The 25,954-nt window shown below is 41.2% G+C and overlaps 1 protein-coding gene across 7 annotated transcripts in view; it reads left to right on the top strand.

Moving 5' to 3' along the window:
- The window catches only part of ZNF385B (zinc finger protein 385B), a 265,765-nt gene that overhangs the window by 177,127 nt on the left and 62,684 nt on the right, over nucleotides 1–25,954 (top strand). For 6 of the 7 annotated variants that reach the window (XM_060779896.2, XM_060779905.2, XM_060779919.2 and 3 more), the window contains one exon: nucleotides 20,851–20,961. In XM_060779896.2, coding sequence (XP_060635879.2) covers nucleotides 20,851–20,961 — 111 coding nt within the window. Of the gene's footprint in view, nucleotides 1–8,699; nucleotides 9,002–20,850; nucleotides 20,962–25,954 lie in introns of those variants that run through there. The other variant, XM_060779944.2, reaches the window with a different exon arrangement.

The raw sequence follows: 25,954 nt of genomic DNA on the forward strand, positions 1-25,954 counted from the left end.
GAGCTGACAGAGGGAGCTCATCCACGCTCTTTACAGATTCAAATGCCTGGATGTTTGATATTTTACCATCCTTGTGGGAGGCTTCTCTCATGTCCCTGCATGGGGAGCTGGAGTTGATAGAGGGAGCTCATCCATGCTCTTCACAGATTCAAATGCCTGGATGTTTGATATTTTACTATCCTTGTGAGAGGCTTCTCTCATGTCCCCGCATGGGGAGCTGGAGCTGACAGAGGGAGCTCATCTGCACTCTATCCAGATTCAAATCTCCAACCTGGCGCAATGGTAAACAAGGGTTTACCATTGCACCACCGGGGGCTCCTATTTTGTTAAGTATCAGAATGTGAACAAGATTGAAATCAATATTGCATGATCCAGAAACACTTGATGCTTAGTACAGAGAGGAAGGCATGCTATGCATACCTAAGAAGTATTCTGGTTATTACTTCCAAATATTTTTTTTAAAAAAACTTTACCAGTGTAATGAAATTTACATCACAGCATTCCAATTAAGCCTGGGATTTGTAATGGGGGATTCAGGGGTCCAAGTAATATCTTCATACTGGAGAAAAGACAGCTGGGATTACTGGCCGGGACAGGAACACCTGGTTGAAGCTTTCAAAGGACAAATCTGAAAGCAAACAATGAGGCAAAGAAGAGCCAGGTTTGATTGGCCAATGACAGTAGATGACAGAGGCTTTTATCATGGGAATGTTTGTTCACATTGTGTGTGGGAGGATGTTCAAAAAATATGTCTCTTAGCTTTTTTTTTAATGGTTCCATTAAAATGCTGGTGGCATCCAATTTTGTCTCTCCTTTCTCAGTCCAAAGAACTGCTAAACTAGTTTCTGATTCAATAGTACACTAAAAAATCAGTCTTGGTGCAGATATTACAGAAATCCTTAATGAAAAGGAAACAGAACTGAAGACTGTATATTCTTTATCCTAAATTCTTGGGACCAAAAGTGTTTTAGATTTTGGATCTCCCCCCCCCCCCCCCTCTAATTTTGGAATATTTTAAGGATGTACATAATGAGAAATCTTGGAGATGGGACCTAGGTCAAAACATGAAATTTATTTATGCTTTATATATACACACCCTGAAGGTGATTTTATAGCATGTGCTTTTAAACAGGGTCATGCATGCAACAAAGTTTGTGTGCATCGGAAAGCGCAGGTATCACTATCTCAACCACCTATGTGGACGATTTTGAAGTTTTTTTAGATTTTGGAATTCTGGATAAGGAATGCTCAAGCTATACTTGACAGAAGCCAAAAGCAGAGATTCAGCCAGAGTTTGAGGTATATTTTGATGAATGTATGTTCATCCTCATGGACATATTACATATTACATCTAGCAGTGTTGTCTCATAACTTTATTGCATCTTTTTCTACTACTTCAGTAACTATATGTTGGATTGTCTTTGAAATTTCAGTTGATCCCAAATGAAGACACATTTTTTTCAGTCTGAGTGTATTCCTGGGCTCAGCTTTGAATCTGGAGGTCTGAATTTCTGCAATGGACTGAATTTTTTTCGCATTTAAATCTTGTGCACTAGCTCTGCCCATTCTTCATTGGCTTTTGTGAATTGTTGTGGTTGTTCAGTGTTTTTCATTTAGGTTAGATATAATTAGATATAATTTATTTGATAGGCTATGTTTTATTTAACTTTAGGTGCCATGTTAGAATGAGTTTTTATATGTTGGGATTTGGGATATTTTGCGTTATTTATTTATTTATTTATTATATTTGTATACCGCCCTTCTCAGCCTGCAGGAAACTCAAGGTTGTTTACAGAGGCAACAATTCAATGCCCTACAACACCATAAAAACATTTTAAACATTTTAAAACATTAACATATAATATAAAACCATAACAAGATCAATAAAACATAAATCATTTGCGTCTCCTAGTTATAACGTTGTGCAATATCATCATCCAGTTGTTCCATATTCCTATGTCTGTTACACTGCATTTTCAAACGTTTGCTCAAACAGCCAAGTTTTGACTTTTTTCCAGAATGTTAAAAGGGAGGGGGCTGATCTAATGTCCCTAGGAAGGGTGTTCCATAGCCGAAGGGCCACCACTGAGAAGGCCCTGTCTCTCGTCCCCATATTTGTGACACAGGCGGGATCAAGAGTGGGGCCTTGCCAGACCATCTTAAAGTCCTAGATGGTTTATAAGGGAAGATGCATTCAGAGGGGTAAGTTGGGCCACTTACCTGTGTTTGTACTTGTTGGTGCATTTTAGGTATTTATTCAAAATCTTCATTTGGCCCAAAGAACTGCTGCCAAGTTGCTAACTGGGGCAGGTTACAGAGACCATACTACTCTCATTGGCTCCCCCTCCCCCTTTTTTAGTTACAATTCCACTGCCTCCCATTTTGGAGGGACACAATTAAAAGGGCTGATTATAGCCAGTAAAGACTCAGATCTTGGTGATTTGGTAGATTGCATCTTCCTTTGTGAATCTGCCCAAACTTTGAGATCCTCAGACCCATCACCACCAACGTTGGGTGAAAAGCAGAGGAACAAAAACAATACGCTTTAATGTTGTCAGCCACCATTTTTTGGCAGAAAGGCAGGGGATAAATTTACGAGTATTTTACTTGTAATAGTAGTAGTAGCAACAGTAGCAGTAAGTGATACTAATAATATCTTGATGAATGTTTAGATGAAGTGATTTTAATGTTTGTATATATTTATGCTTTTATGTCCCGGCATTGAATGTTTGCCATATACACGGTGTGCTCCGCCCTGAGTCCCCTGCGAGGAGAGAAGGGTGGAATATAAATAAATAAATAAAGTTTTGTGATTAAGAAAAAAAGACACTTATTTGGGCTGTTGTAAGTGGAAAGGATATGTCAGTGAGCATTTCTTGTGTAATGGAACATTGTTAGAACTGTGATTTGTTTGAAAGGAAACTCTATCAATATCTATTCCGTACTGTCAGCAGTCTGAAGAGGGTATAAGAAAGAATCGGAGCAGTATTGACAAGACCATAAGAGTATCAGCAGGTTTCTAGGAACAAGCAAAGAAAAACGGTGTTTCAGTTCAAACCTGTCATCACTATTAAGTCGTTGAAAGCAGCTTTAGTTTATTATTTCTCATTACACTTCAACAACGTCAATCACTTTTGTGTAGACTTTCTTGTAAAATGAAAGTACCTACATTTCTGAAGGTTCTAGTCAATACAAGATGTGAACTAGAGTTGATCGTCAGACACAGTTTCTCCATCTATGGATTCAACTAATCAAAGCTCTACAGGCACACCCTGCCATACTCTCCCACCATACCATAGATCCCAAGGTTTCTCTTACACTGCCTTGAGTTGTTTGACATTTATATAAGGGATGCCATTTTATTGCATATCATAAGACTTAAGCAGCCACCAGTTTTGGTACCCATGGGAGTCTGGAAACCAATTTCCAACAGATTTTGATGGCCTGCTGTACAGTTGAATTGGCAGCTCTCTTGAGGCATTTGCTGTGTGCATCCCCATACTGCCACCACAATGGCGCATATTAGGCCTGTTTGATCAAGAAAAAATTTGTTTCTAAATTCGATTCTTAATTGGGGTGTTTTTTTGTTTCGATATTAAAAATATTTACAAAACTTTCAAAAAAAATGTTTTGTTATTTACGAATTTTCGTTATTATTTACAAAACATTTTTGAAAAAAAAATTTTCTTGATCAAACAGGCTAAGTGTGAATGTTGCAGTAATGGTCACCTTGATTAGCATTGAATGGCTTTCTCCCACCCTGGACATTCCATAGATAATATTAGATGATATATAACTCACCATTTGCCTAGTTTCCAACAGACCTCTGAGGATGCCTGCCATAGATGTGGGCAAAATGTCAGGAGAGAATGCTTCTGGAACATGGTCATACAGCCCTGAAAAGTCACACAAGCCGGATGGCGCGCGGAGGCCGCTTGTGAGCCCGCGCGCGCCATCCAATGGGCTCCGGCGCCCCCCTCCTCCTCCTCCTCCTCCTCCTCTTCCTCCCAGCTGGGAGGAAGAGGAGGAGGAGGAGGAGGAGGAGGGGGGCGCCGGAGCCAGAGCCGGATGGCGCGCGGAGGCCGCTTGTGAGCGCGCGCGCGCCATCCAATGGGCTCCGGAGGAAGAGGAGGAGCCAGAGCCGGATGGCGCGCTCAGCAGCAGCCTCCATGCAATTAACGAGCGGAGCTTCAGCTCGTAAAATACATGGGGCTGCTGCTTCGATATTTTTAAACCCTTCCGGGTTTAAAAATATGTTTTGATATCGCTTCGGATATGCAAAAAATAACGATTTTAATACGAATTAACGAATTAACGAAACGAAACCGACAGGCCTAGCGCATATATATACTGGGTAGCTCTGAACTGGGTGTGATCATTTTTATTCATTTCATGAGAGCATGTGCATCTTTTTCATTTGTTCCAAGCATGTCAAAGGCTCTTGAAAAACCTGTTGTTGCATCTTCTCCTTTAGGAGATGCTAGGATGTGTAGCCCCATTATCTCCCTATGAGGACCATGAGCTCTGTAAGCATTTGTTTCTTTTCTACTCCTACCCAATATTAGGTTGATGCTTTTTATTGTGGGGTAGTCCAAGTTCAGTAACTTAATCAAAGTCACAAGGGATCAAATAATAAAATTAGGTTTGTCCTCCTTTGTGAGTAAACCTGTTTTTATATATTGCACAATCCCTATTAGCCTTGACATGCTTATCATGTGCCTTGGCTTACTTGGATCACCCTGTGTCAATGGGAGTGGAGCATATCATCCAGTTGTCTCAGTTCAGCAGAGTTAGATGCAGCTAATCATCTGTCATATCATTTTCTTAACTACATTAAAAATGCCCATATTTTCTCTCCCCCTTCTACTTAGAGCGTAGTCAACACTAGATTCAATTCATGACTGGCTGGATATATAGTACATGCACTGGAGATCAGTTCGTGGTGTTCTTCCTATCTATGCTACCTTGCCTCTGACTTGCGAACTCCAAGCTTCTTCATCCTGTTTGGATTCTTCCCAGTCTGGCTTCTTAATTGCTTCTCAAACTGGTAGGGACTGCTGTTTGTATGTAAATTTATGTCCTGTCTACACCATTATAAAAATCTTGAGGCAATTCTGATTAATTAATCCTAAAGCTGACCTCGATTCACCCATTTAGTGCCACACCTACCCACCATACTCTTCACTTGAATTCATATTGCTGTCCACACCCCAAATCTGGATCAGCGCCTCTTTGTTGTCTCGTTCTCCAACATAGAAGGGGGAGTGGGAGCTGGAACTGGCTTGAAATGTAGCACTGGAAGATGGGAATTAGAGTTAATGTTTGACACAACCGGCAGGAGAACAGAGGGCAGAGGGAGAAAATGGTGATGCTTGAAACCCAGAAAGTCGTGCCCTTTCCCCCTGAAGCCGTCCTGATCTAAATTGTATATCTGTAGGAAAACATTGCAACAGACCAGATTGTCCCAAAACTTCAGAGCAAAAAGGGAGTTTTGATATTTCACATTAAATCTTTAAACAGCTAAAGGGGTTGTGCATCATGTATCAGGATGAAGGCAGCTACAAGGTGAGTACAGTATTTTTGTCAGTGTAAACTGGTCCTTTGACTTACTATGAATCAGATGTATACACCTAAGATTAAGGTACATTTAGTTATAAATTGGCCATCCCCACTTTTTCTCTCTTTACTTGTCTATATAAATAAAAATGTAATGTTCGTTTGTGGGATTAACATAACTCAAAAACCACTGGGCAAATTGACACCAAATTTGGACACAATACACCTATCAGGCCAACGAGTGACCATCACTCATAAAATAGTGAAAACCACAGTAGAAGAGATTTAAAAAGCTCAAAAATAAAAAATACATCACGATGCATGTGCAAAACCACATATATACACATATATACAAATATACACACACACATATACACATATATACACACACAAAACACATATACACAGACTAGGCCACAGCAACCCATGGCAGGGGACGGCTAGTATATTTATAATTTTATTCGGACTAGATTTATACCGTATGTTGTATTTATATTGTCTGTTTTGATAAGGCCAGTTGGCTAATCAACAAAATCATTTATCATTTATGTTTATGACTTACTATGGACTGTATTGTCGAAGGCTTTTGTGGCCGGAATCACTGGGTTGTTGTAGTTTTTTTCGGGCTGTATGGCCATGGTCTAGAGGCATTCTCTCCTGACGTTTCACCTACATCTATGGCAAGCATCTTCAGAGGTAGTGAGGTCTGTTGGAACTAGGAAAAAGGGTTTACATATCTGTGGAATGACCAGGGTGAGACAAAGGACTTACTATGGACTTCTCTTTCTTCCTGCCCTTTAAGCACTGATGCCTTGTGACTCCCTGTGCTTGACCTTGGAGTGGTTTTTATTCATTCCCTGGATTCTTCCTCCATGGGTTTGTACAATAAATGGAATACTTGTCACTCTAAAAATATAAAGAATATCTAGTTAAAGCTATGGTTATGTTTGGATTAATTAAGACATTATTTTTATTGTATTTGTACTTGAAATTGGGCTACCTTCAAAGTATTATTTTGATCTATATTCCTGAGGATATTTCAAGATGTGTGTGTATTATATACATACAAATAGATAAAGAGAGAGAGGAAGATTTAGAGAGAGAGAAAGAGAGAGAGAGAGAAACGTCTATATATCGATTGATAGATAAGGAAATAAATAATGGAAGCAGGAATTACGGTTGCAGTTTGTATAGGACTATAAATCTAATGAGTATTCCTGTTTTAAGGTGAAAGAATCTCCAGTCTTGAAAGTTATTACCTTTACCTACCATGGTTGAGTTCATGGAAGGAATGGAGTTGTATTTTTGATTTTTCACACTGGATTAGTTTAAATCAAGACAATTTAAGACTAATTTAAATAATTACTGATTTAAATCATGTGTCCCATTAGTACCTTGTTTGTGTCCTAGGCAAAAGTACACAATAACTAGCCAGTAGAACCATACTTCGTTTACAACTAGCAGAGCCTTCATAATTTTGGGTATCACCCAAAATAACTCAATATGCTGAATCAAACTGGCCACATACGCTGCTGTATTCTATGGTTTTTATGAAGCCACACCAACATTTTACACCAGTCAGTTCAGCAAGCAACCAAGTAATACTAAGTTGACACTAAGTTGTGGTGGCTTGGGACAAACCTTTTGAAACACAGAGGCTAGCAAGGATCAAGAATGCTGAACTGGATCATTTACTTGACAGCTATGTTCAGAATTTTCCAGAAGTGACTTGTAAGCATTTGTTAGCCATAAACTGAGATTTCAGCTGTGGCATTGGTGGCGCCCATGTCAGTAAGATGAGAAATCCAGTCCAGATTTTGGTCTAAATTTTAAAAGAGCCATCCAATGTACTGAATATTATTTGGAGGTAGAGTTCAGTATCTTTAGTGTTGACATAAAAATTCAGAATAGATTCACCACCCACTGATATATGCACCACCAACAACCACAATCTTTCATTGAGCAGAAGAAGCATCCAAGAAGCCCAGACTAAATATTGTTGCAGTTTTTAAAACAACTAAACTATATTGGAAATTAAAACAAATTAAATTCCATTTAACATACAAAGTGTTTCCTTTTTATGTTTTCTTAAACATTCATTTTTATCTAATTTATTAAGGCATAACAGTGGTAGGGTTCTCCTGGGGTCCTGTCCTTTCCTGTCCTTCTGATGGGTTTCCCAGAACCATCTGCTTGTCTGGTTTTGGAAACATACTTTTGATTTGATTTAGCAGGGGTCTTATATGTTCTTATTGTTAAATCCGAGCCCCCAGTGGTGCAGTAGGTTAAACCCTTTTGCTGACCAAAAAGTCAGTTGTTCGAATCTGGGGAGCATGGTGAGCTCCCGTCTGTCAGCTCTACCTTCTCATGCAGGGACATGAAAGAAGCCTCCCACAGGATGGTAAAACATCTGGGTACCCCTTGGGCAACATCCTTGCAGATGGCCAATTCTCCCACACCAGAAGTGACTTGTAGTTTCTCAAGTTGCTGCTGACATGAAAAAAATTGTTAAATCCAGAAGTTTCTTAAGAACATGCACAAAAATCAGCAGTATCAATTCAAAGGGAGAATAAATATTATTTCAAACAATACGGGAAAACAACTCAAAGGAGTTATATCTGTACATTTAATGGTGCAATTGTATGGGTGTGCCCATCCTTCTGTTTCAGATATGTGTATGTGTGTGTGGATAAAGAAAATGATGAAATTGAGATTTTAATCTCTCAGTTCTGCTGGAACTTGCCTATATCACAAACTGTGTTAATTGTATGTTATTGCAATAACTACAACATACCCAGAATAGAATGACGAATGGATTAGATGCTTGACAATTTATTTCCAGCTAAATAGTCCACAACTATTAATGCCTGACAAGCTCTTTCTCTCTCTCTCTCAGTGGTAAACAGCGAACACTAACAAATTATGCCAATTACTTATCATGGCATGTTTAATTTTATTTAGCAACCCAAGATCAGTTTACATAGCATCAACCTTCTGGTGGACATGTACTCTTTCCCTATTCAAACAAGCTGTAATCTACCCTGCTTTCTGGCATATTTAAAGTGTATTAATTCTTAATGCTTAGGCTTCTTGGATTCTGGTTGAGTGCAAGCTGCTTCCACTCCTCCAGTTGGGGAGAGCACATCAGTTGCTGCTCCCCCAGGAGTCCTGAGCTTAGCCTCCGGAGACTCCGTCAGCCGTATTGTTTATGTGAGTTTCTCCTGGCACGGCTCGCTTTTGGAGACAAAGATTTTAATCACAGGCGGTGTTGCATTGTGGTGTTGCCTTTTTAATTTTAACTACAATTGCCTGGTGTTAATGCTGTGGATTATTATCTGGAAATCTCAGGAGGAGTACTGCCGAGTCTTCAAACAGTTCTGCACAGACAATAGTGTTTCTTTCTGCTGTTCCTTTTTACTGGTGCCAGACACTTCAGATGGTTCAGGTACTTTGCATCGCTCCAATATTCTGTTATTACTGGTGTAGTAATTAGTAGTTTAATGCGTGTTTGGTGGTGGGGAGACGCTTTTTAAGAAATCACAGTGCATTTTAAAAGCTTTCTCCTCATAGAGGATTTGCTGCATAAATGCAGCAAGATGTATACTATATTGTGTGCTAATGGAAGCAGTAGGAAATGCAGAATATTATACTGTGATGTGTGTAAGAGCTTAAATTGCACATTAGTAGGAAAGGCATGTCTCAGGTGTTTGCATGTGTCAATATAATAATCTGCCTTAGGACATTTAATGGGTATAGAGATTTTCTTGGAGGTGGACTTTTATGAAAGAAACTGTTGCTCCGATGCTGGGAATAATATTTATTTATTTACGTCGTTTGAAAATGCAGACACTTCAGTGAAGCTATTGAGTATATGCATTTGATATCATATTTAATAACTTTTTTGCTAAATGGTTAAGTAAGATAACCTTACTGCATGCTGCTTATAATAAATGCTACTTTAGGATGCCACCCTGTACTCAGAAGTTGCTAGCATAGGAGCTGTTTAGTGGATTTAGCAGAAGCCACACAGTGCTAGTAGAGTGCTAGATATCTAGCAGGAAATTTCTGATACATCGGGAGATTAGTCTGCTGGAGGAATCAGTCCACTAGTTAGTTACACCAATGAATAACTGGAATAGGGTGGAGTCCTGGGCAGGATGTGTATGATACAGGGGCAAGTACTCTTCTACTGTATCTGCCTTAGGTCCTGTCTGGGATAAAGATGTTATATAAACACACATACAAACAAATAACCTATACTATTTCAGTCCATATCCATCAGTGGCACAACTTTGAATGAGCCCCAAATCTGGCACAAAACATTGAGGATGGGAGAAATTAAACAGAGCCAAAACTGAATTCACTAAATTAAAGGTTAAATGTTTGATATTATATAATGGAAACACATAAAACTGGATCCTCAAGCAAATGTGCAAGGAGGTATTTCTAATTGATTTTACTTTGTGTGTGTGTGTGTGTGTGTGTGTGTGTGTGTGGAGCGATTTGAGAAACTACAAGTCGCTTCTGGTGTGAGAGAATTGGCTGTCTCCAAGGATGTTGCCCAGGGGATGCCTGAATGTTTTATCATCCTGTGGGAGACTTCTCTCATGTCCCCACATTCAGAAGTAGGTTTTCTAACACAAGGTACAGTCCAGTCACAGTTAAATGCTTTTAAGTACGCAGATTTCCATGAGAAAGTGAAATTAGTATTTAAATTGGTCCTATTATAACCAGTCAGAGTTTTAAAATGCTTTGCTCTGCCTTATCAATACCCATAGTGATTGCCACAATGTAAGAAAAGCATGCAGTGTGTGCAGCAGCAATAACAGGCAAAAGCACTTAAAAGCTTTAAATCTGTGCTGTCCACATTAGTTTGGAAACTGACAGAATGTAATGCAAATCCTCATATGAGCAATGACCCCAAATAACCTAGATGGACTTTATCAATGTAAATACTGTACCTTGACTCATATTAAATCATCCTCTTTTCTGTGCAGAGTGATGAAAAGTGAGAACTTAGACTGTCCTGAAGCCTAAAAGAAGCACAGGTTCCCTCTCTTTTCTCTGCCACAGTGCCACTTCTGGACTTTTTTACTGCCTGGAGGGGAGAATTCAGCAGCAGGTCTGGCATTTCCCCTTAAAGGAGCACCGAGAGAGGTAGAGGAGGTCAGGACTTCTTTTGGTTCTCTTGTTGGTCGTCTGCAAGGACGTCGCCCAGGAGATACCCAAATGTCTTCACATCCTTTGGAAAGCTTCTCTCATGTCCCCGCATGGGAAGCTGGAGCTGACAGACGTGAGCTCACACTATACATTGGGCTCCCTCTGTACCAAGTTCAGCAACTCCAATTAGTTCAAAATATGACAGCTAGATTGATTATGAGGACATCCAGAAGTGAGCATATCACACCTATACTGAAGTCATTTCACTGGTTGCCATTTAGTTTCCAGGCAAAGTACAAAGTGTTGGTTACTGCCTTTAAAACCGTACATTGTTTGGCTCCAGGTTACCTACAGGATTGTCCCCTCCTGTGCAACCTATCCCATATACTCAGATCCTCTGGGGGACATTTCCTTCAACCAGCCAGAACTCTACAGGCAAGTATCACCCACAGGACCTTTTAATTGGCCTGGACTGTGGAATGACCTGCCGGAAGATTTTTGATAGCTGAATGAGCCTATCCAATAAATGTAAAACTATTAATTTAACCCTGAATTCAGTTGACTGGTAACTTTACAGACTCGGGCAGAAGTAAACTGCTGACAGTAGTGAAAGTCCCTTTATGAAATGTCTGTGGCTGAATCTATACTGCCCTGTACCCCAAGATCTGATCCCAGATCATCTGCTATGAACTGGATTATATGAGTCTACCCTGCCAGATAATCTGAGATAAGAAGAAAATGTGGGATCAGATCCTTGGATATAGTGCTGTATAGATCCAACGTGAGATATACATCTTAGATCCTTGATGTTATCATGGCATTGCTACTATTCGGACAGTATTTTGCTAGTTTTGGCTACCTAGAAATTTCAGTCATTGGCACTGATAACACTGCAGAATGTAATGGAATGCAACAATATTTGCCACAAAAGCAATGTTTCCTCCCATCTTTCCTATAGTGGGATAGCAGAACACATTTTGTGGTCAGCAATGTTAGGGTTACGATGGCAAGAACATCTTGAAACCCCAGTAAGATGCTAAGGAGCATATACACAGATTTACACTCGCATATTCTTGGAGTATTATCAGCAGAGCTCATATTTGGTCCTTTACTGCCTCCTAACTTGGATTTTTATAGGACGAAATTAGAGCAGCATAGATCAGGAGCTGTGCACCTGGGAGTTTCCCTTTGAGCAAGACTTCATGCCCTTCAGATTGGTGAACATCAAACAAATGGTTGTGAAATCATTTGAATAGTTAAGAGTCATGTGCTAGCTGCACCTGTTGCAGAAGAAATGGGGTATTGATTACATATTGTAACACTCTGCATGGGGCAAGCTTGGAAATTGCATGGAAACTTAATGTAGGTTGAATACGCTGTGACCAGAGTGCTGACTTGGGCAAGCTACAGAGAGCGAGCGTATAACTGCCTTGTTGAAACAGCTTCATTGCATATCCTTTTATTTCTAAGTAGAATTCAAAAGTGGAGACTGTGACCTATAAAACTGCATACAGCTTAGGTCCATAAAGATGTTATCTCCCTATACAAGCCTGCTGCAATTTGGAGAAGACTTTCTTTTGGGTCAGTCACCACAAGAGGCCGATGTGATGAGAACATCTGAGATGTTTTAGGGACTATTCAAAGCTGTGGGATGCCTTCCATGGGAGAGTACTCTGCATGCTTTCTGCTCTCCTTTTGCTATCTTTTTGTTCAGATAGGCATCCCATGGTTAATTGGTTTCATTGAGTCCTTTTGCAGTGTGCACAGATTATGTATTTATGTATATGACTTTTAACTTTACTGCTATGCTATTACATAAAGCTCAGTTGTGTAGCTTGTGTGCAGATTTTTAATTTAGCTATTTTACAGGTGGTCCCCAAGTTACGAACAAGATAGGTTCCGTACGTTTGTTCTTAAGTTGAGTTTGTATGTAAGTTGGAACAGGTACATGTTTTAAGTGTACCTCCAGCCAAAATATGTATGTTTTAGCTTTGGATCATATAGTGAAGGGCGAACACCTGTGCAGTGTTTGATTCACTGTCTGTGCTTTTGTTCAGGAGATTTCACCTCACTTTCTATACCTGTGACCATTGGATTTTGAAAAACATGGCTTGTTGTGGAAATAAGAATTGGAGATAAAACTTCAGTTGAGACACCTTATCCCCATGATAATGACTCTTTCTGGGGTGAATTTCCCTTCCAAGGGGTAGATTTCTCCCACTTCCTGTTGTCTCAGCCATGTTCTTAACTATGAGTCATTTGTAAGTTGGATGTCTGTACTTCGGGGACTGCCTCTATAAGGTTTTGACTTTATCTTGTTTTAGCATTGTTGTGAGCTGCCTTGGATCACTTGCCAGGAGAAAGCCGTAAATAAAAGAAAAGGAAAAGAAAACAACTGGTGTGGAAGCAATTAAAAATGGCCTTTCAGTACTGTTTTCATGATGAACTGGGTCAACAAGACACTCAGAGCATCAAGAAGACATAAAATTGCAATGTGTTAAGCATAGTAGAGTGTATGTGACTGAAGAATAAGCAGCCTTCACATCAAGTCTATAGAGTGAAAATGGCAGATAGTCCAAAATTCAGAGCAAAGCTGTATCAACCAATAACAAGCAGAGGCTGAAATATAATCAGCTGTCCGTATTTGAGGATTTAACTTTTGCTGATTTGGTTATTCATAGCTTTGGTTAATACAATATCTCTAAGGATTTCTTCATACTGGAGAACCTAGAGATTCCTAGAAAAGTGTTCACTCAGGTTTTAAAAAATAGTGGTTTGTTTATTTGTGGTTTCTTCCACTTTTATGAGGGACCTGCTCACTTCACCCCAGCAAATGTGGAAGGTTAGCAGTAATCGGCACCTGGCAATTAAAAGAATAAGAAAACCACCTGACACATTAATTCTGGAATTTAACAAGAGAGAGAGATTATATCATGGAAAATAGCTCTGTAGCTACCACTGCCTACTACTTCTCCATTACTATGCACACTTTCTGGCAACAACCCCATCATCACCCACAATATGGGTTCATTTTTTACACTGCACAGTGAAAAATCTGGGAATGGCAACTAGTGGTCCTTGTCCTTGACCATATTGTCACATATTGCTGTTCTCCCTTTCTGGGCTGGAAGAAGAAGAACAGATTGAGTGATTGGCTCTGAAACATGGATGTCAGGAGGTGCCTGGTATCAATAGTCCTGGAAGAAAATGGGTATTCAATAATATCCCTCTGCTAAAAATATGGGAATTTTCAGAGAGCTTTTTTAAGGATTACTATTTTGTTCAGAATCATTTCTTATTCTGCTCTTGGTAGTTTTACTTCCATCCAAACTGGAGGCAGCATAGGATCTGATAAAATTCTCATTAGCTTATAGTGTGGAGTCCCTGGTGACGCAATGGCTTAAACCCTTGTGTGGCAGGACTGAAGACCGACAGGTCAGAGATTCGAATCCTGAGAGAGAGCAGATAAGCTCCCTCTGCCAGTTCCATCTTACTATACTGGGAAATGAGAGAAGCATCCAACAAGGATGGTAAAACATCGAAACATCCGGGCATCCTCTAGGCAACGTCCTTGCAGACAGCCAATTTTCTCACGCCAGAAGCAACTTGCAGTTTCTCAAGTCGCTCCTGACATGAAAAAAAGCTTATAGTGTGACTTGTTAGATGTTTCGATTTATTGTATTTCATGTTTTTATTGTCAAAATTTGGTTGTGTCCACACCCTTATTCCGCCTTTTATTGAGAAGGTCATTTTAACAGAGGCGACTTGTGTACTTGGGGTCCATAAGAATAAATATCAACTTGTTATTGTATTTAAGAAAAAGTCTTTCGCACCTGCAATTCCATGGGGGGGGGGGGAGCCCACCGGCCACAACATTAAATATTTTTGAGCTTTGGAGCTTTTGCTTGATATTCAAATATTTGTACATTTTATCACCGTGAGCACCGGTACTGATTGTATTAATGCAAAGTGGGTTTTTGAAAAAGGTTTTCTTTGAATTGTCTGTAGAATTGCATCACTTGTTGATTCTGTAGCAAAAAGCCCAGGGGAGTAAAGTCTCTTTTTCCTACTAAGGCAAAAGTACGAAACGTGGCATAGCTTTAAAATAAGCACTCTTACTAAGATGACTTCTCCAATTAATTTCTGTATGCAAGAATTCAGGAATATGCTTCATTTCCTCTAGCATATATTTCACTTGGGAACATTCCCTCCCCACCAAATTAAAACATTTGCATTTTTTTTAGTTTAGAAAAAAAAATATTAGGCTGGATCAAGGCTGTAGGTTCTTCCATTCATAGAATAGACTCAGACAGAGGAAGTGTGTGAATGGACGAGTCATTCATCTGTACAAAGCAACCTTTGTGCCATCTCATCATACCTTTACAGAGGCTTCTGACTTTTGGGAGGTATAGAAAAGAGGAAAGGGGAATTGATACAAATCATTTTCCCTTCTTAGGAGAACAATTCTTCTCAAAAGGCAATCTAGATCCAATTAATGAGTGCAAATGTGGAACCAAATAAAGCCATATAAATCTATGAATGGTTTAGAAACAGTGGGTGGAAGGCATATAACACAGTTAAATTGGTTGGCAGAAGGTTTTGGACAGTCCATGGGAAGAACTAATAGACATTATTCACAAATAATTTAAGAAGTGTATTACAAGTTGAGTAAACCTTATCTGGAATTCTTAAATCCAGATTACTACAAAATTCAAAATATTGCACATGGATAACTGAGTGTTTTGACACTTTTGTTTTCTGATATTCTGTACACAAACGTTGTTTATGCACAAAACTACAGTATTTTTAAAAATTGGCTATAAAATGATCTACAGGTTATTTGTATAAGGAGTGTTACACAGATATTACATTCCAGGACCACCCGTGTTAAGTGAAAAATCTATGAAATAGGGACGCTCGTCCACACCACTCCCCCTCCCTTCTTTCATTCACTCACTGCTGGCCGATGAGGAAGAGCTGGCAATGGCAGCAGGAGGAGAAGGAGGACCCACGCAGGCCTTAGCACCAAGCATGGAAGACCAGGCCTCAGCACAGCGCAGTGGTGTCAATGGCATCCAAGGGGCCTCCAAGAAAGGGGAGGGGGAGCCAGGCGCTGGGCCTTAACCTGGGGCTTGTCTCCGGGCTGGGCCTCAGCGTGGCAGTCTCAGGTGGCAGCCTCCACCTCGCCGCCTCCGCTGCTCCCCACTCCTTCCTCGGAGGCCCCTTGGGCACCATTGACACCACTGCAAGGCTGGGCTGAAGCCTGGTCTTCTGTACTCGGTGCTGATGCCTCAGCCTGGCAGTGGCGTCAATGGCACCCAAGGGGCCTCCGAGGAAGGAGTGAGGAACAGGGGAGGCCCAGCCTGGAGACAAGATCCAGGGTAAGGCACAGCGCCTGGTTCCCCCTTTCCTTCTTCTCTTCCTCCTTCTCTCCCCCCCCCCCCCCCCGCGGCTCCCCGGGGAGAGGAAAAATCCACGAAACAGCAAGTCCACAATAAGCGAACTGTGAAGTAGTGGGGGAACACTGTATATGAAACGCAAATAAATATGTGTTTGTATCCCATCTCCAAGATATCTCATCATATATTTGGAACTTTTCCAAAATCTGGAGAGAAAAAACTGAAATATGGGATGCTTCTGGTCCCAAGAATTTCCAGTAAGGGATACTCAACATGGAAACAAGTCTGGTAGTTTTAATGGGTTTAAAGGGGGGTAAATAAATTAAAAGAATTTATGGCTATATTTGCTTGAAACAAATGTTAGAATTAATCCAGTTTGACACTACTTTAACTGTCATGCTGTGGAATCATGGGAGTTGCAGTTTAACAGTCTCACCATTTTTTACTGCTAAAGAGTGCTTCTGCCTCACTAAACTACAACTCCCATGATTCCATAGCAATACGCTTTGGCAGTTAAAACACATTCATTCTACAATGTAAATACACCCAAGATTATGAATAACTAAGGGCCCTTCTGCACTGACTATATAATGCAGTTCAAAGCCAGCTCGAGGTCACGGTGGCCATAAAACACACCTCACCCCACCTCCAATGTACCACACATCAAGCCAGAAATATTGTGTTAAAAAATACTCACCAGAAAGTCTGAAAGAAGCCGGAAAATGCACTGCAGCCGCCCATAGTATAACCCATGCATACCCACCTCAATACCAGAACCAGAAAATTCAAAGTGCTTGTAGGGACACTGCTGGTGCTGAAGCACTTTAAAAAACACAGAAATATAGCTGGCCAGAAGGTAAATGCCCTCAGAAAAGCAGGTTGCTAAGTACTCCCTCCAGGGAGGAAGCCACATAATTTCCATGAAATGCTTACTTTCTGCATCAACAGATCTCTGCACACTGTGGCTTTAAAATGTATTTTCTGGTGGATAATGTGGTTCCTGGGTTCTGTTCTGTTCTGATCTGCATTCAGTGGATATTATGACCACCATCTCAGCCTCGAACTGATTTCTGTGGTGGTTGTGTAGGCACCTCATACCGAAACCAGTTCTGACTAATCTGGTTAAAAACCGGATTATTTACTTTGCTTATATACCGCTGTATCTCAAGCCCGAAGGCGACTCACGGCGGTTCACAAACAGTAAAAACAGTAGAAACAGCAGTGGTTCCATACAACATATAACAATTGACTTAACACTTTATCCATAAATTACCAATAAGCAATTACAATGCACAATTATTACAAAAAACAACCGTACCCAATCTTCTCATCATCCAAGCGTAGTCCAGGTTCGTCGTCCATTGTTCCATTCCTATGTTCCATTACCAGATTGCACTAAATTACTCAAACGCCTGTACAAACATCCATGTCTTCACCTTTTTGCGGAATACCATTAGAGATGGTGCTAGTCTAATGTCCGTAGGAAGGGCGTTCCACAGCTGAGGAGCCACCACTGAGAAGGCCCTATCTCTCGTCCCCGCCAGCCGAGCTTGAGAAGCAGGCGGGATCGAGAGCAGGGTCTCCCCGGAAGATCTCAAACTCCTGGGGGGTTCATAGGCAGAGATGCGGTCAGATAGGTAGCTTGGGCCGGAACCGTTTAGGGCTTTAAAGGCCAACGCCAGCACTTTGAATTCAGCCCGGTAGCAGATCGGTAGCCAGTGGAGTTGGCGCAACAGGGGGGTTGTATGCTCCCTGCGCTCCGCTCCTGTTAAAATCATGGCTGCCGAGCGTTGGACTAGTTGGAGCTTCCGAGCTGTCTTCAAAGGCAACCCCACGTAGAGAGCGTTGCAGTAGTCTAAACGGGATGTAACCAGAGCGTGGACTACCGTGGCCAAGTCAGACTTCCCAAGGTATGGGCGCAGCTGGCGCACAAGCTTTAGCTGTGCAAATGCTCCCCTGGTCACCGCCGAAACCTGGGGTTCCAGGCTCAGCGATGAGTCCAGGGTCACACCCAAGCTGCGAACCTGCATCTTCAGGGGGAGTGCGGCCCCATCCAACACAGGCTGTAACCCTATGCCCTGTTCGGCCTTGTGACTGACCAGGAGTACCTCTGTCTTGTCTGGATTCAATTTCAATTTGTTCGCCCTCATCCAGACCGTCACAGCGGCCAGGCACCGGTTCAGGACCTGGACAGCCTCCTTAGTAGCAGGTGGAAAGGAGTGACAGAGTTGGACATCATCCGCGTACAGATGACACCGTACCCCGAAACTCCGGATGATCTCCCCCAGCGGCTTCATGTAGATGTTAAACAACATGGGAGACAATATTGAGCCCTGAGGAACCCCACAAGACAATGGTTGTGGGGTTGAACAGATGTCCCCCAACAACACCTTCTGAGATCGACCCTCCAGGAATGACCGGAGCCACTGCAAAACAGTACCTCCAAGACCCATCCCTGCGAGGTGTCCCAGAAGGATACCGTGGTCGACAGTATCGAAGGCCGCTGAGAGGTCAAGCAGCACCAACAGGGACACACTCCCCCTGTTGAGCTCCCGGCACAGATCATCCACTAAGGCGACCAAGGCTATCTCGGTACCATGTCCCGGCCTAAAGCCAGACTGTGCCGGGTCTAGATAATCCGTGTCTACCAAGAATACCTGGAGTTGTGAGGCCACCACACGTTCCAAGACTTTGCCCAAGAAGGGGAGATTGGAAACTGGCCGATAGTTGTCGAATTTAGTGGGGTCCAGTGATGGTTTCTTCAACAGCGGTTTTATTATAGCTTGTTTTAAGCTCGCTGGAATCTTGCCTTCCCGAAGGGAAGCATTAACCACCACCTTAACCCACTCAGCCAATCCCCCTCTGGCCTCCTTTAGAAGCCAGGATGGGCAGGGGTCCAGGATGCATGTGGTTGGCCTCATTCCTCCAAGTATCTTGTCCACATCCTCGGGTTTCACCAAATGAAATGAATCCATCAAAACTGGACAAGCAGCTGCTCGTGTTACATTCTCAGAGACTGCCATTAACATGGTATCCAGACCAGAACGGATCAAAGCGACTTTGTCTGTAAAGAACTGAGCAAAAGCTTCACAGCGAGAAGTCGAATCGTCAGGGTTCCCACCTTGAGTGGTGGGATTTAAAAGGCCTCTGACAATTCGGAACAGCTCAGCCGGACGGTTCTTTGCAGACACAATAGTGGCCGCAAAGAAGGCCTTCTTTGCGGCTTTTATTGCCGCGGCATATGCCCTTAAAAATTATAGTGTCAGTGTAGAAATGCCTTACATTTTATAATAGCATAAGTAGCCCATTTCTCCATCCTGGAAGTGTCCTAGGATGGAGCCCTAAGAACACGGGAGGCTTCCCATGTTTTCAGTAGTTAAGCTGGGGAAAGTGTGGGTGGGGAAGCTGGGCAGCAACAGTTTCACTCATGGGACAGGGAAGGGGCGTTGCGGGGGAAACGGTCACCTGAAAACTCCCCTTCCCCATCCCATGGGTGAAACCTTTGTTGCCTAGCTTCCTCATCCACATCTTCCCCAGCTTACCTTATGAGAACACGGGAATCCTCCTGTGTTCTCATGGCTTCGTCCTAGGACACTTCCAGGACGGAGAAATAGGTGAGGTGACAGGTTCCCCCGCTGCCCACTGGAATTACCCCGCTGTCCCAAGGATGTCCCCACTTTCCCTGGCAATGTGAACAGATCCTTTATTTCATTTTCATGCCCCAGGAAGCTAAGCCAAGCCTTGTGGCGTCTACTGAGGTTTTTCTTTTGTTTTTAAGGGCTATATAGCCCACTTTCACTGTGCCTCAGCTTTAATATAAAAACTGTGTTTTCTCCGGCCTTTCACTTTCTTTCACTTAAGTATGAAGACATTTTGAAGAGCTGGGTTTCATATTTTCAGTAATGGCGAGATTGAATATTTTTTGTTTCTTTGTCCCTGTAATCCTTGGGGGGGGGGGGGGGCTGTTGCGCCAACTGAAACCATCACAATACCTACTAGATATTAATCTAATTGCCCGTAGCCTCCTTCCACGTTCCATCTTAAGGCAGGAACAAAATGCTCCCTAACAGACTTCAGCATTAGCTTTCCTTTTTTTTTTTCCTTCCCACCCTCCTTTTGTTGATGTTGTTTGCCAAAAATTCAAGAAAACCATGTACAGTGTTCTGTGAGCTCTGAGTTTGCTGAAAGGGTATTACCCAAATACGGACTAGGTATATTGCCAAAGGGCTCTCATTTATAGCCCTGAGAAGTAAGACCAGTTTGGCAACAAACAAGCCAAATGGATTCCAAAAAGAAAATCTTACGTATGTGGAGCATTCACATTCCTTTCCTTCTTCCCTTGTCGAAAGGTGCTGTCTGTTTTCTCTTACTACAGTGCAAAGAAAATGAGAAAATATTTGCTTGTGAGATTCTGGTTGGCACCAAATAGAAGAAGTTTTAGGTTCTGACCGTTCTTTTAAGGAGTTTTTGCATCCTGCGAATTCTCTCTTTTTGCATAGTTACATGGATGAGGTATTGGCTAGTGGCAGATAAGCTTTCAAAGGTCAAAGAAAGATTTGCTGTTTTACAACATGTGATCTTTTACAAAGTTTTTATCTTTGCCAAAATCTTGTTAGATCTGGAATCTTATTCCTTCTTATAACAGAAATTTCTTTCAAACACAAGACTTACTTTCAGATTTTTTAAAACTATGTATACACCTTGTAATTTGTAATATTTGTTCTTCTCCCCCTAGATGGATCCAGTGCAAAAAGCAGTTATAAACCATACATTTGGCGTGTCACTCCCACCTAAGAAGAAACAAGTCATTTCTTGTAACGTTTGTCAACTTCGCTTTAATTCTGATGTGAGTATCTTCATTCTCTGCTTTATGTCTATAGTTTTACTCACCTGTGTACAACATGTGTTTGTTTCTAAGAATATATGCACGTTTTTAAGATTTGTCAACTGCTTGGTTCAGGGCCTTCTAAAATGTACTGGATGTCGGTTTTTTCAGACTACAGCTGACCCTCCACATTCTCCTTGGTTAGGGGCACAGCACCCCTACGAAAGTGGGAAAAACATTTTTAAACTTGAGAGAACACCTCTCTAAAAGGAGGCCCTTGTGGTGGTATGGGTTAATATCCTTGTGCCGGCAGGACTGCTGACCAAAAGGTTGGAAGTTCGAATCTGAGGAGCGAGGTGAGATCCCATCTGTCAGCTCCAGTTTCTCATGTGGGGACATGAAAGAATCCTCACACAGGATGGTAAAACATCCAGGCGTCCCCTGGGCAACGTCCTTGCAGATGGCCAATTCTTTCACACTAGAAGCAACTTGCAGTTTCTCAAGTTGCTCCTAATGCAAAAAAAAAAACAAAAAAAAACCCTCTCTAGAATCCCTGGATAGAAGTTGACCGTAGATTAATGCTGGAGTACCTACAAATGCTTAGAGAAATGGTCTCTTGGGTAGAAAACTTTGTTCATGTTTTTTTCCCATGGAAGTCTTCTGCCCCTAATCCCTGCAAATGTGGTGGGCTGACTGTACAAACCTCCCCTACTATTTTAATAGGCTACAAGCATAGTGTTCCCATAAACTTAATTATGAAAAGCAGAGAATCATTGCAAAGGAATTAGACCATAACAATAGATAGACTGCTCCAAGCACAATGTGATCCTACCCACTCAGAAATATTCCCCATTGAGTTCCACTGAGCTTAATGGTAGACAGATAAAATATTGTTTTACTTTATTTTTCTATAATTGAACAACATTTATTTTGACATAGTTTTAAAAAGAAAATTAAAACAGCGTTTCCTGTCCTGTTGGGTTCAGTAACCAGATCACCAGGTAGTGGGAACAGGCTGGATTTCTATTAATCGGTTTTGCAGCATTTTGTCCATATTTTCACACATAAAAAAGGGATGAAATATTACAGATTCTACTTTGAAGGAAACTAAATGTCCAGGTAGAAGACTTGGATGGCTGAGGGGATTGTACCACCACTATATGGTAACTGTACATACCACCTTACAGCCTGTTGTGAACATCTGGAAAAGAAAAGAGGCAATAAGCGGGAGAACCTGCAGCAAAATGTTATGGTGTGGAGTACTTTGTTCCATGTGCTTTCAGCTTCCCCTTCATCTTAGTCAGTCTCTGAGCATATTCAGTCTTTGTTGGGATGTTATAAGGTCACACGTACCCTGGACTTTCTCCTTCTGAAGATTTGTTTGTATTAGTACAAACAATAGTGCCTCCCAGGCCACCGTGATTATCTCCTTCTTGTATTTAGATGTTGCTGTTTGAGCTACATGATATATCCCCTGGAGAGCACTGTTTGTATTGGAGAATGTTTATTATGAATAGAGGCAGGTCCTTGTATTTGCTGACCAGCTAAGACGTTTTTGGTCTCTTGATGAGCCATTTCAAAAAATTATAGACATTAATATAATAGGGGCCACAACTGGAAAACGCTTTCTGAATATACAAGGTCAACCTTTTAACACATGAAATAGTAATAAAGAGAACAGCCTATAAATTTAGTCAGAATGCATTACCTTTATCAGAATGATCCTAGTGCACACTATGTATCTAAGGTTCAGGATAAGATTCGCTCATCAGAAAACATGGCAGAAATTAAACTTAAATCAGTGCAGCATTGTTTTGGAATTAACCTCTGGCTTCATTTTGTTTTAAAAAATCACTTCCATGCTGGCATCTGAGACACTTAATACATTTCACAAGATCAACTCAACCAGTCCAAAAGAATTTAGGACAGAAATTACCTGTTTTCACTAATATTTCTAACTTTTTATCATGTTTAAATGACCTTTTTAAATGCTTGGGTGATTATCTAATTACAATACATGCAGTTCACTCCTATACATATTTATTTAGAAGTATATCCTGCTGTGTTGGATAGATACTATCTATAGGAAAGTATGTGTAGCAGTTTTCTTCAATATCACACTGTCCAGAAGATAGATAGATAGATAGATAGATAGATAGATATAATCAATAGCCATGATTTAATAGATGTAGACAGCACCAAGCTGGGGAAAGTCTAGTATATATAGGATTGCAGCCTCAAAATACTATAAAAGTAAAAGTAAATTTATTTATTTTATTTATTTATTTGCCATATTTGTATCCTTCTCAACCCCGAAGGGGACTCAAGGCGGCTTTACACATAGGCAACTATTCAATGCCTTAAAAACATACAATTAAATTAAGATTGAAATTAATAAACATTAAAACAGTTAAAACATTGCAACCAATATTAAAAACCACTCCTTGACATTAAGTCTAGTTGTGTCCAATTCAGGGGAGTGGTGCTCATCTCAATTTCTAAGCCAAAGAGCTGGCGTTGTCCATAGACGCCTCCAAGATCATGTGGCAGACATGACTGCATAGAGCGCTGTTACCTTCTCACTAAGACAGTACATATTGATCTACTCACACTTGCATGTTTTCGAACTGCTAGGTTGGCTCATCTCGCTCCCCAGATTTGAACCGCCGACTTTCGGCCAGCAAGTTCAGAAGCTCAGCAGTTTAACCCACTGCACCATTGGGGACTCCTCCAAAATACTATATCTAACAACAAAATAAAAGTAAGGTAAAGGTAAAGGTTGTCCCCTGACATTAAGTCCAGTTGTGTCCGACTCTGGGGTGTGGTGCTCATCTCCATTTCTAAGCCAAAGAGCCGGCGTTGTCTGTTAGACACTTCCAACGTCATGTGGCCGGCATGACTGCATGGAGTATATATAAAAGTATATTATTAACAAACCTGAACCTCTTTCCTTCATCTGCATACTTTGCTTTGATCATTTCTTCCATGTAACAGTTTGAATCAGCCAACTCAAAATGGCCACCATTTTAAAAAAACTATATAAATGATTCTGTGTTATAACTTTCCATCTGATTAACATTATCCTGTGGTAGTTAACCTCAAGGCAACTCATTACTGTGTGTAACAAATTTAAAATATTATTATGCATATTACCGAAGATTGCCGTTAATACAGTGGCACTATCATTAACACAGGCGTGAAGTTTGTCATAAAGAGAAAGTGTGTGCATTTATGAAATCAAAATTAAGGCTGATCAGAATGCCCAATTCAGGGAAAACTTTCAGAATCCTCATGGTTTGGAGGCAGAGCAACATTTGTACCCAAGATCTGGAAAGAGAAGCAGGCATTTACAGAGGGCGGAAGGACCTCAAGATGCAGTAAATGTTTATAATTGGTAGACTTTCTTTAAAAAAAAACTTTAGAAAAGCAGTGGTTTCCAGTTGCTTCTAGTTTTAGGAATGGTTCTGGGAATGATCTGATGCCATCATGATGTGGCAGATGCTCCTAGCAGTAGTCTAGTGCAGTGGTTCTCAACCTGTGGGTCCCCAGGTGTTTTGGACTACAACTCCCAGAAATCCCAGCCAGTTTACCAGCTGTTAGGATTTCTGGGAGGTGAAGGCCAAAACACCTGGGGAACCACAGGTAGAGAACCGCTATGGAAGACATCTTATTCTGAACCATATTTCTGGAAATGATGCAATCAATCAAATGTTCTTTCTGTAACATTTAAATTGATTGATCTGTGGCAAAAATAAATACATTGCAGTGTTAATATGTGTTAATATTTACAAAGGAGTAGAGGGAATGGAAGGACCACACACCTGCCGTTCAAGACTGCGCCCATCCCTTGTGCCAGAAGTATTGCAACCTTCATTGGAATTCCTCAAAGGCTGTAGAAATTCTCCCTGCAGAAAACAAGCAACCCAATAAATAGGAAGCTATGTATACAAGGTCTCGTAAGCCTTTTTGAAAGAGCTCATGAGTTTGTTTCCCTTCTTTCCTCTGTGCTCTGAATAGCATTTTAATTCATACCAACCCTGTCAGACAACTTGCTCTAAGCGTTGGCAGGTCTAAGGTCATTTTTTTCTTCCCAGGATCTGCGCTTCCTACTCTGCCAACTTCCAATAAAATTTGATGGCAGCTGTGGGGGAGCATGGCATTGCAGCAGTTTGTTATTGAAATCTGGCAGGAAACCACTGCTACCCAGTTAAAATAAGCATTTGTTTGCTTAAAATGTGGTGGTGCTTGTTGCAATAGAAAATCAGTAGTTGTGTTTTATGTCTCTTTGTTTTTCTCCCCAAGATCAAGATACAAGATAGCTTATATCATGTGAAAACAGTCATTAAAACTTTCAAAGTACAGTACATTGTGGGAGATGACGTCCAAAACACCTACAGAGCCGAAGTTTGGTCATGCCTGACTTAGACCCAATTAAAACCAGCCCACCATATCCATGCTGACATTTTGGAGTAATAGTTACAAATTCAGCATCCATTGATTCAATCACCCTGAAAATCCCTACCCCCTCAAAAAAAAAAAAAAATCCCAAAAGCAAACCTTGAAAGTAGTTCACATTTGACCAGCCCACACACTGTGTTGCCAGAGAAAGAAAATACGGCATGCAAATGATAAATAAAGAATAAGTAGTTTACTCTTTGTAATAGGGAACAATATACATATAGAATGTGGTTAGTTGCATCAACTCACATAATATCCTTTTATGAGAGCTTTACAATGGTATTTCTCTGTCCATGTGGATAAACTCCTTCAGCAGCTCATGAAGCAAGAGTACACAGTTCGGGCCCTGCCTATCTCCGCGATCGCATCTCCTTCTATGAACCGCCGCGAACTCTAAGATCTTCCGGGGAGGCACTCCTTTTCTCCCACCACTGTCACAAGTCTGGTTGGTGGATACAAGAGAGAGGGCCTTCTCAGTGGTGGCCCCCCGCTTCTGGAATGCCCTTCCAAGGGAAATAAGACAGGCCCCATCCCTCCCCTCCTTTCGTAAGAGCTT

This window comes from Anolis sagrei, chromosome 1, assembly GCF_037176765.1.
Source record: "Anolis sagrei isolate rAnoSag1 chromosome 1, rAnoSag1.mat, whole genome shotgun sequence".
NCBI lineage: Eukaryota > Metazoa > Chordata > Lepidosauria > Squamata > Dactyloidae > Anolis > Anolis sagrei.